This window comes from Lutjanus erythropterus, chromosome 15 (genome assembly GCF_056507025.1).
Source record: "Lutjanus erythropterus isolate fLutEry1 chromosome 15, fLutEry1.hap2, whole genome shotgun sequence".
Lineage (NCBI taxonomy): Eukaryota > Metazoa > Chordata > Actinopteri > Lutjaniformes > Lutjanidae > Lutjanus > Lutjanus erythropterus.
Window position 1 is genome coordinate 9,210,705 of NC_139331.1, and position 12,324 is coordinate 9,223,028.

The following is a 12,324-nucleotide window of genomic DNA, read 5'->3' on the forward strand; positions in this document are numbered from 1 at the left end:
GCTAGGTACCGCAGTTAGCATGCAGCTGACTCTGCTCAGAGCATCAAGAGAGTGTTTATGTTTACACGTCTAGCACGAGACCTTTGGGGAGAAGGAGATTTTCAGGTTTGGAGTGGGGGGACCCGGCAGGGAATGCTGGCGGGGAGCAGCGCCAGAATGGGCACCAGAATCGGAGCTGGGCAAGCGTACAACTGAACTGGACTCAGCAGCCTTCCAGTGAACACAGTCGGACTGGGACTGAACAAAGCCTCCAATCTCAATGGAGACCAATGTAACTATGGTGAAGACAGACACAAGGTGATTTACAGCAGCTCAGACTGTGACTCCAGGAACACTGAAGACACAGCAGGTTCAGGAGAGGCCTGAGGCAGAGAAGGAGCAACAGGGACGTTGGGTATCAGACAGTGACCTCTTTAGGCCTAGAAGCCAAACCCACAAAGAAAATGAAGGTGCTGTTGTTGGACTGAGTGCATCTTGAGGCACAAACTCGTATTATGAGACAGGACGGGCCAGAGCTAGCTGTTTAACATGCCATCTTCTGTAGACATCTTTGACAAAAAGTCATAACTAGGGGTGTCACGGTTTCAATATTAATGTGAAAATGAATTGAAATGATCTTTCAGTTTCAATAATCGATTCTAAAAGGCAGAATATGTAATTCTCCCAATACTTTTTTTTCTCTCCACTCCCTGCCTACATCCTACAGCATGTTTTCAAAGAAAAAAGCACTTCCAGGATGACACAGCATAGCTTACCAACTGTTATATCTTTTTAAACAAGAAACTGAAAAATCAAATGACAGGCATAAACCCAATGATCTGTTGATCTTTACAAATCAAGACTCGATTGTCCAACTATGTCAAATCGAATAGTGGATTTGGGGAGACCCTGAAACTGTTACATCTTTACATTCTGTTGTTTTGTTTTTTTTTGTTTTAAACTTAAATTCTCAGATATTGCCTCTATAAATTAACTACTGAACCCCTGAATTTTTGATCCGTGTATTTACCAGCTAACTACTCAAGACAATATTTACTTGTGAACAGGTATCATATTTTATCCAAAATTTGCATATTTGTGCTAAACTCATTAGCCCAAACTTTTTAACATAATAGTTTGACATTTCTTTGTCTTTGGTATGAGGGGCTTAATGCCCCCATAAAAGTGATTTCAAAATCTTGTATTTATCTATAAAAGTTGAAATTTTTTGGGAAAAATCCTTAATTATATTAGTTTAATATTCAAATACTTGGCTAATCTGCTTTATCAGGACTGTGTGGGTGTGGTTTGATTAGACTGATTGAAGAAGAAAATACAAATGCGGTTTAAGCAAAATGTTTGTGTTGATGTAGACCCACATTGCTCATAGTAAGACGCTGAGGAAACAGACAGGTTTTCTGTGCCTTTAATGTAGGACAGTGGCAAGAGAAGCAGTATCACTGACATCAGTGTTGTCTCACTCGGGTGTGTTTCCTTTGGACAGCTCAACACATGGCATGACAACTGGCATTACAAGAACGACAACTCCACCCTGCTGTGAGGTTCTGTGACCTTTGGTTCACTTTGAATTCTCAGTAAGCCCAGGTGCCACTCCCAACTCATCACAATCAACCAGGATAGGGTGGAAAGATGGCTTTTAAAACTGTCTTTGTTTCCAGAACAAACAGACCCACAAGTATCATGAATGTCATACATGTTTACAATAAAGGTAATTCTACAGTGCAGCCATTATCTGCACCAGCTGCTGAGACCAGGGATTGACCAGCAGCAGAGTGAGACACTGGAACAAAAATGGAAGAAGACAAAAGAACAAATACAAACAGAAAATTCAACCCTTCTTTGACAATAAAAGTGCACCAAAGCCTAGAAAAATCCCATTGTACCACATTTCATCAGTGTAAACACATGCAGTACATAAACAAAAGTCACTTCCCTCATGATCTTCCATTACCCCATCCAATGCAACAATGGCAACATTGTAGTATTTATAGTATTTTTTTTCCATTTATTTTCATGTGGTATGGAAATCAGTTAGCAGACTCTTGAAACCTGCCTTGTTGTGTCATGAATAGCTGTTCGCTGTGATGGCCACATTTATTTTCATTTTGGGAAGTACACTCCTTCGGTTTTCTCGCCAAGACTAAGATGAGATGAAATTGTTGTGCTCTATTATGGAAAGAGCTTCATGACAATTACATAATTATATCAGCTCCCTCTACATTCCTAACGTTGTTAACTTTCCTTAATTCATTTAAATCCAGTGAAGAGCAGGCTATCCTAGCAGCTTATTGGCTGGACGACGAAGTGTTAAAAATCAGCATCTATGAACACAGGCAAGTTTGCTGCTTTCAAGACCGACATTAGTTTCAAGTTTAGACCAAGTCACAGCAAATTTTCCAGAGTGAAAACATACAGAATCCAAACTAAAAAAGCAGAATGTAAAATACTCAGAAGAGTCGATAGCTAGTCAATGGAAAGTCTTCAGATGAAAAGTTCTTGTCAGATGAATTCAGATGCCATAAAGTCTGTATCCAGACAAGTGAAACCTGTCATGAGGACATGGTGTGGATGTTGGCTTGGACTAGCAGAGGACAGGGCCAGCTTTCCCTCCAGACCTTCCTGTGTTTTTCCGTTCATCTGTCCATTTGGAACAATGTAAAGTGTGGATAACTTGGGTTCTGTGCAATGGGCTGTGCAGTGCTTCTTGCCTTAGAAATTGGGAACTTCTGTTTTCTGTGATGTGTTTCTAATGTGGCTATGGGGGAAGTGTTCAGGACTGTAACTGGCCGGTTAGTTGGTTACTGCACGAGTTCTGTCTAGTGTGCTGGCGGGCATGTCTCTGTGGCTCCTCCAATGTACAATCCCTTGATCTGTAAATTTAGATGAAAACATGTAAGTGAAATGCAAACATTTGCTTGAACAATTTGTTTCCATTTATCAAGAACTTACCGGTGGTTCCTCCTGCTGTCTTTGTGCCAGCTGTCCCGTTGGCTCCTCCAGGTCCATCCGTCTGTCACAAAGACAAAAAGAGTACAATAAAGACATGATGTTCATACTCTATGCTGTATACTTTTCTCACTCCCAACACATCAATTATGGCAGCCTGGTCAATGCCCCTATGCTTCAACGTTTGACACTGTACTCCTCTAGCATCACTTCTGAAGGCGCCCCTCAAGGATTATGTTTAGATGTGTTGTCATATTGTCAGGTGGCGTAGTATAAAAAGTATGGAGTACCATGGATGGAGGCAGTGGAGTGGATGGATGCCCAGACAAACAGGACTTTGACCCAAGATACCAGGGTTTGTGTCCCATGTAAAACCCAGTCAGTCTTTATTTCTTTTTACGTTACGTAATGTACAAAAGTTACATGACACACATAAGTTTTGTAACTTCAAAGACACAGGACTTCCGCCCAGGAAACCAGGGTTTGTGTCCCATGTAAGATCTAAAAGTTAATGCTGATTTGTTTTTAAGTAACCCTGAACTTAACCGATTAGCCCAAACCATGATCTTTTCCTAAACCTAAACTGTCCCTCAAACCAGCAACAACCAACAAGTGCTTTTTGTGCTTAAACCTAACCAAGTAGTTTTGCTGCTAAACCTATCAAACAGGTTTGTATCTTTATTTTGAAAGTCTACACAGATGTTGCATATATGCCAACTTGACCAGGGAACCCTGCATGTGCAAAACTGATGATAGGAGGATACCTACAGCATCACAGTTTGAGAGGGTGAGTGTGTTGATATGTTCATACGGTCATTATGAAGTTACAGCTCGCGGCCGGTTAGCTTAGCTCAGCATAATTACTGGAAACAGGGGGAAACAGACTGATTTTGTTCAAAAGTAGCAAAATCTACCTACCAGCATCTCTAAAGCTAAAGATCAAACCACTATATTGCGCTTGTTTAATCTGCATAAAAACGTAATTGTATGATGTTATGGGTTTGACAGAGGACAGTGATAACAAGACTCCAGGAGACAGTCCAACTCATAACCCCCATAAAACTACAGTGTGCCATTTTTACAAATAGTTTTTTTTTTTTAATGAAGTCAAGAAAGTAGAAATAATATGTTAATGAGTGAACTCACGGGCAGGCAGGCACAGTTTGTTACCTTTTGGAAGAGCTAGATTAGCTGTTTTCCAGTGTTCCCAGTCTTTGTGATAAGCTAAACTTCCTGGCTATTGGTGGTTGCTATTCTTTTAATTATAACCTTTATAATTAACTGTGTCTTAACAAAGCTGTAACAAGTGGTGGTGGCAAATTTACTCAAGCTGTAGTTAATTCAAGTTAATTCTGTTGGCCAAACAGCAAAAACTGATCTTGGCTGATGACTGGTTCATACACTCTGTCTCTGCATGCCACAGTCTGTGCACAACAGAGGTTGTTGAAATCTCCCAGCTAAACTTTTTTAATTGATGTAGAGCTGTGAAGTATTCTATCCTGTCAGTCTGAGAAGCTAAGGTAAATGTTAGCTCATGCTGCTACAATGCAGAGCTGTATTTTATCACAGACATGAAAATGATGAAAGAAGCATTAGAATATTTTCTTGTTTTTGGAACTTGTTTTTTTATGGTATGTGGTAATGTCTATCAAACTCTCAAGGTGAGAATCTTGGCCACAATGCATGTAAGTAACAAGTGTGACAAAATAACATTTCACAATCAACAATGGGGTTGATTTCATTGCAGACTGGCTGTGGTCATAGTTGCTTCCTGTCATCCCTGTGGTTTAATGCATTATTGCAAACTTCAAGGTAGGCGGCACATGAGAAAGAGTTGGATCTATGTCCAACTGAGTGGGAGGAAGCTACACCTCCTGCATGAAGATGAAGTGCTACAACTTGTAGTTTTAAGTTAGTGTCTTGTGATATTGATTAGATGCTGATTTTGTGTTTTTGTCCTTCCTGTCTCATTGCTTGTGAATCCAGCTGTATTTCTGCGGTCAACTGAGTCAATCAATGGTTGACTCAAACCGTATCGTGTAGCATAATAAAATTTCCACTGCAGACCTTCACAAAGTAGTCAATAATGTCTTCTAGTGATGTGGAATAGTGGTCAATATTTATCCTCCTGGACCTCAGAGCAGTATTGAACACAGTGGACCCCAATTTTAATAGAGAGGCAAAAAAGGAAGTCCCTCAGGGGTCAATACCAGGTCCTGCCCAGTTCCTGAGAGGCATATAAAGTGCTCTCTCAGATGTCTGACAACTTTGCCCCCTCCCAAGTCAATAACAATTTTTCATTAAAAGGTAATACATCCCCTATTTTGTTCAGCCAATGCAACTCCATCTACACCTGTTTCTGCCAGACATCTGTCTTAACGTCCAGGATGTATAATATTACTGCTGGATTTTGATACCTTTTACTCTGTTCATTTAGTAGCAAATGATCACATTAAAAAAACACCAGAAGGTCTGGCCTCTTTTATACTCTACAAGCAAAAGTACAATTTAATTGAAATTTAGGAAAGCCTATGAGAGAACATCGACTTGCCAACTTTAAATATGCATTCAATAGGCAGTCCCTCTTATAATTTGGTCTATCCATATACATATTTAATTCTTTCTTGCTTACCTGGTGTTTAAGTTGCCTTCAGCTATTTTATATTCTTTATTTTCTGTGTTTATATATGTTATGGTAGTTAAATGATATGTATGGGTGTTGGTCTGAATGTGATAAAAATAAAGCCTATCGTCATCAAAATTATTATTATGGATTTTTGGTAAGAATTACAACATGAAATTGTTATTACTGACTCTGTATTCCATACCCAAAGCTTTTGTCATTCAAGCAGATGTTAATCATATTAAAAACTAGCTGCCAGCTGCTATCTCGAAAACTCCCTGACAAAAATCTTTCTTATACTCTTTGAGCAAAATGTCACGTACTGTAATTAGGCATTTTTAGTGATAGCCTAATCTATTTTTATTTGTCTCATTGGTTTGCATGGTTTGACTCTAATGAGGCCAATAACAGCTACAGTATCAAAGCGTCTACCGTCCTGCTGCTGATTGCTGATAATCAGCCACTTATTACTTCTAATTGGCAGCTAATGAGCTGCAATAAGACACTACACGCTACATTTGGAAACTAAAGGTGCTGTTGCATGACTGGAGTACGGTCTTTAGTGAAAGACTGTTAGAAAGAGGGTGGCAAAGAGCAGGAAAAAGAGAAAGGGGGAGATGAAAAACAGGAAGTTCCTACCGTTGTGGTGCCGCTCACATCATATGCATTGCCACTTTTCCTGTGGATGACAGCAAAGAAAATAAGAGGTTATTAGGTGTTATAAAGGTATGCCATAACTGTATGACTTCAGTGTGCACAGGGACAAAGGTGCATTCAGTCCTATTTACATTATGTAAGTCTGATTTATGGCTAAAGATCATTAAAACTCTGTTCTCCTGTCACCTGTTTTGTATCCCTATTGTCTTTATCATCCTGGTTCATGCATACACAGGTACACCAGGCCCTCTGCTCACAGTCTGCTGCTCTCCCTTCAAAAAGACTTTGTGCCTATAATGGGCATTGTGCAACCCTCAGCACTCTCCTGTCCTGCTTCACTGCACCATTCACCAATCTGGTGCAGTATACAGTAAATCCCTATTTATACCGAAACTTAGTTGGATTTGATTAGACCTATTAGACCTGACTGGCTCAGCTGAGCCCAGGCTGAATTGCTCATTCAAGTGCGTAAGTTTGGGAAGGGCTTTGGCAGGCCAAACTGTCATGAGTAAACTATGAGTAATTTCATGCTCAAGTCAAGTTTTGGCCCTTACCGAAAAGGGTTGCAAAATGCTGAACTCACTGTTTTCAGCTGAATTCCTAAATTTAACTGACAAAGATTATAATATTATGTTCTTGGCCGAGCTGTCAGTTCAGCATTTGTGGACTATAGACTTGATTTGTGACTTGCTTTGTAAGACTTTAGATTTAACTTGAGACTTTATTTGACAAAGTTTGAGACTAGACTTGCTTTTTAACAAGACTTAGGAGTTCACTTGGCTTTTGACAAGATTTAAAACTAGACTTAATAGAGGTATGCCTTATCTTATCTTAGACTTGGACTTGCTTTGACAAGAATTCGTCTGACAAGATCTTTGACTTGAGCTTTGCTTTGGCAAGTTTTGAGACAGGACTTGAATTTGCTTTGACAAGACATGTGACTAAACATGGGACTTGCTTTAAAAAGACTTACTTTGATAAGACAGTTTGATTTAGACTGGCTCAAGAGTTCAAAACAGTTTGGGTGCATTTCCTCAAAAAATAAATGTACACATTTATAATTATGGATCTCCCTCAGCAACTGAAATATAATACATAAATTTCACATCACTTATCAGCTGCAGTCATGAAATCACGAATGAGACAACTGTCTCCTCAAAGTCTGCCCATAACTCATTTACTAGTTATGATTCCCATCTATCACTACGGTCCCATTCCTGTCTCATTCCTCTGAGTGACAAACAAGTCCTGGAATGTACAGCAACAGTCTGTAAAAGATAAGACTATTGTTTCACCCCATACTACCTCTGTGTCACTGTCACTGGTATGTTAGATGTGACAACTGCAAAAATGGGCGTGCAAACACACGTGCATTCAAAGGTGTGTGTGAAAACACCTACATAGGCGTGCACAAACACATACACACACTCATACGGACTTGTGTTACTATATTTGTGGGGACCTGTCATTGACATAATGCATTCCCTAGCCCCTTGCCCCAACCCTACCCATCACAACAAAGTGCCTAAACGTAACCCTCATCCTGGTTTAAGGTTGTTACTAGTTCCCTTGCCTAACCTAAACTTAATTCTAACCCTAAACATAAATCCAAGTCTTAACCCTAAAACAGCCCTTTAAACTTGTGGGGTTCCACAATTTGGTCCACACAGAACTGGTTGTACCCCACTAGTACAGTGGGCTCGGCCAACAAATACACAATATTTGTGTTACTATATTTGTCTTTGACACAATGCATTCCATAGCCCCTTACCCTAACCCTACCCCATCACAACTAAGTACGTAAACCCCACCTTTACCCTTGTTTAAGGTTGCTACTCACTCCCAGAAACTAGTTCCAGAAGCAACTTGTTGCCTGCACATTTTCTTGGCTATTCTAAACCTAAATTTTAAACGTTACCATAAATCAAAGTCTCTTTAAACTACCCCTTAGACTTGAGGAGTTCAGCATTTTGGTCCCCACAAATTTGGTTGGTCCCTACAAGTATGGCGGGCTTCTGGTTGTTGGACCCCATGAATAGAGTAAAACAAGTTGACACACACACAGTTGTGTTTCCATCACTTCTGAGGACAATACGTTAATTTCCTGAAGAGTTGCTCTGACCCTACCCACTACAACTGTCTGCCAACTCCTAACCCTAAACCTAACCCCCTAACCCTAACCCAAGCCTTCACTCCAAAAGTTACTGATTTACATTGTTGGGACCGCACCGTAAGGACACTGAGTCCCCATAATGTGCGACTGTAACCAGATTTATGTCCCTACAACATGAGTATTACACACACACACACACACACACACACACACACACACACACACACAGACACACTTACATATAGGATCTCATTAGGACGATAAAGCTGTTGAGTTTTAATGTTCCAAGCCCAGCCCATTTGGCTCAACTGCCTCAAAAACAATATCTTATTATTATACATTGCTTCCTCCTCTTCTACAGAGAGGCAACACCCTTCATCAAAAACCGCCTATCGAGTTGAACAACTCTCTGTTCTGTGCTGCTGAAAAGTGGTGAGTAGCAATTAAAGTCTGGCAAGTCTGGCGAAAGGAGAATGAATCAGCCAACGTACTGTGAGCAGTCACTCCAAACAGGAGAGGACTTGTTACTCTATACTGGCTGGCAGTACTGATCACGATTACTCATATAGTATGTGACAACTGTTCCCACTGTCAACTCCCTCTGAGTGACAGCAGGAGTGCAAATAGTCAAATGCAGCTTATATTTCCTAGCATACTGAAGAAAAACAGACATGATTTGATACAAATATACTCAAATAAATGTCACTTTTCATCATCACGTTCCCCTCACCTGTTACACCTGCCACAAAGGGCGACGAGAGTGATGCTGAGGATGAGGAAGATGATGAGGGAGATGACGCCCACTTCTGGGGTTGAAAATGAACCCAACATGCCAACCATTCCTAATGGAGCCATTGTCCCAGTGCTCTGTAAAGAATGGCAAAACCAAGCCAGAAGTGTCACCAAAGTAGGCACACATTGTTCACGAGCAACCAAAGGGGTTGTGGGAAAAGACTATGTGAAGTTTTCTACTAGATACAATCTTGTTAATATCTCAAAAATAAAAAGCATGTCACATATTCACTTTTCAGATGAGCATATTCTTCAAAATAATATATAATATATAATATAATAAAATAATGATAGAAAAATAAAATACAGGGTTTGTAACTTACGTTCTTTGCTGCCCGACTCTGCTGTCGCTCTGTCAAAAACTGCTGTCAGTCATTCAACTGCCTTTGCTTTATGTGGCTCACAGCAGGTAGGCGACTCAGGGAGGGACTCAGTTCATTGGCGTACTGTCTGTTATGAAGGAGGTGCTGACACGAGCCCATAAAAAAACCCATTGTGTTGTTCATCATCACTAAATTACATCCGCACCTGAGCACCTCAGCACCTGTCATGCCTGTGGCTTCCAGGAATGTTGGAATGCGTGTTTTCACCAAAACTACTGTAACCTCAAAAGACGGTGAAAAAGAACAGTAAATCAATACAAAACATTTTTTCAAACTTATGCTGAAAATTCCCTGGGGTGGAAACCTGAGTGCAGAGCCAGCCACTGATGTTAATTCATGTGTGTACTGGAGCTGCCTATCAGGGCAAAAGCTGATTAGGCAGACACACACACACACACACACACACACACACACACACACACACACACACACACACACACACACACACACTGAAACAACATCTCCCCCTAGCAGCAGTTTACATGACTGCAGACATGAAGTAATTTTTGTTGTCTTGTATTCCTGGGCTATAACTTATTTTATTATTAGTATTTATCACATTCTCTCAAATATGTAGTATTGGCACTGTGAACACTATGATACTTGCATTGGATGGCTGTTCTTGTTCCTATCATAAATAACATAAATAATAACAATGAAGTTGCCCATATAGAAAGCATATAGATAACTTTTACAAAATGTTTATATTTTTTTTCTTAAACTTGTAAGTATGACCAGATACAAAATCCTTAATAAACTGAAGCCTGTAAAATAAGGGAACTTACAGGTCCTGTATATGATGGTCAATTCATATACAATGTCCTTAGAAGATATGTGTGATATCAAACTTAAATGAGTGGGGCAACCATTAGCTGAAATCGAAATCTTGCAAATATTGTATAAAATTTTTTCAAGACATGCAAAATGTCACATATGTGAGATAAAGAAATGAAACAAAACATAGAAAATGGAACATATTTATATATCTTTACAATTGAGATGTTTCTTACCTCAGTCAGGTTCAATTCCAACATTCCCTCAGCTGTGAAAAAGAAAATCATCCAAGAACTCAACACCTAATTCAAAGAAATATTTCCAGGTCATTAACTACACAGTCCAACCACTAATGTTAGCTACACAGAGATCCAGTTACAGTTAGCTAACCTGTCACTGACAGTATGTAAGTAACAATAAGTACGAAGTATTGACAGGCTGTCAATACTTCTTCATCTACTTACTACTACTTATGGCAGTTTACTTAAACTTTGAGTGTGAAGTGTGAATAGCATGGTCTACTTTACAAAGCACATTTAAATGTCCATATCTAAATATGTAAACCTAACAGTGAACATAAAACATTATGTTATGCTATACAATTTCAGCAGTTGGTACTGAGGTAATCCAAAAGTAACAGAAAGTAATCAAGTAACAAAACTTTAATATTGCGATACTTGGATTAGATTACATTTTTTAACAGGTAATTCTATCATTATACATTTTTAAAGTAACCCTCCCAATCCTGATTATGTTGTTGAGAAAAAATGCTAAAGTGGCTATAGTTATTCATAGTATGAGACATGGAAATACTTTAAGACATATGATACATTCATCATTTTCTGTAACCGCTTATTCCCGAAGGGTCGCAGGGGGCTGGAGTCTATCCCAGCTGACACTGGTTGAGACACCCTGGACAAGTCGCCAGTTCATCGCAGGGCTGACACATAGAGACAGACAACCACTCACACTCACATTCACACCTACAGGCAATTTAGAGTCATCAATTAACCTAACATGCATGTCTTTGGACTGTGGGAGGAAGCCAGAGAACCCAGAGAGAACCCATGCAGACACGAAGAGAACATGCAAACTCCACACAGAAAGGAGGATTCAAACTCAGGACCTTCTTGCTGTGAGGCAGCAATGCTAACCACTGAACCACCGTGCCGCCCTATACGATACATACAAAACAAATCTTTTTCTTTTCTATATGGGTCTAATAGGGCTCCATGGTTTTAATAGTCAGTTACATTTATACTTTTAATTGTACAGCTGGATAGCAGCTGGATGTACACTGAATACACAGTAAAGAACACTAGAAAATATACTGCTGTCGCACACACTCCTTCTTAGTCTCTGTACCAAGAGCTGATTGGTTGAAACTACTGAAATCACCCTCACACGAGAGGTATTACATAAAAAGAGGATCATTGTTCTAATGCAAAGCAGGGTTTGGATGTGGACTGGGAACAGTGTAAATGGATTACTGTGCTTGAGAGGTGCAATCTAAGGTCTTTGAAAAGGCCAGAGGTTGAGTCATGAAACTAAAGGATAATGTAAATGATACAGTTGCCCTTGTAGTGGTGAGTTCTGTATATGTATAGTTAGTGAGCAAATGAATGCAGCAACCTGGAAAACCCAGAGCAAAAAAATACCAACGTGTCTGCAGGATATATACTTTGTGTGTAGGTGTAGGGGTTGGCATACCATTGCACAGTGTTAAATTGCACTACTTCTTAATGTCAGTTGTTTCCAGTTGTGTCTCCAGTCACACCTGCACAATAATGCTATCAGTCCTGAATCCCTTTTTTAACTGCTTGGTCAGTGGAATTACCCCATTCGGTGCCAAGCGTGCAGACCAATTATATAATACATCATTCACACTGTATTAAAGTAATAAATAAAAAAGTTTCAGATCCTTCTGCTGTTTTCCCTGAGAAACACCATTTTAAGGTTTCACACAAGGACAGAACTTTCAATAAAAAAAAGAAAAGAAAAGAAAGAAATTTCATGTTTTGCTTTTAAAAGAATTC

General features: G+C 39.6%; 1 protein-coding gene across 1 annotated transcript; it reads right to left on the reverse strand.

The window, feature by feature from the left end:
- Window positions 1–1,391: 1,391 nt before the first annotated feature.
- LOC146314057 (uncharacterized) lies at window positions 1,392–9,226 on the reverse strand. The gene is made up of 4 exons (XM_084738195.1): window positions 9,070–9,226; window positions 6,209–6,248; window positions 2,950–3,010; window positions 1,392–2,870 (listed from the first exon to the last, which is right to left on the reverse strand). The coding sequence occupies exons 1-4, from the start codon at window positions 9,192–9,194 to the stop codon at window positions 2,791–2,793; spliced, it is 306 nt and encodes a 101-aa protein (XP_084594321.1). The 5' UTR covers window positions 9,195–9,226; the 3' UTR covers window positions 1,392–2,790.
- Window positions 9,227–12,324: the final 3,098 nt, after the last annotated feature.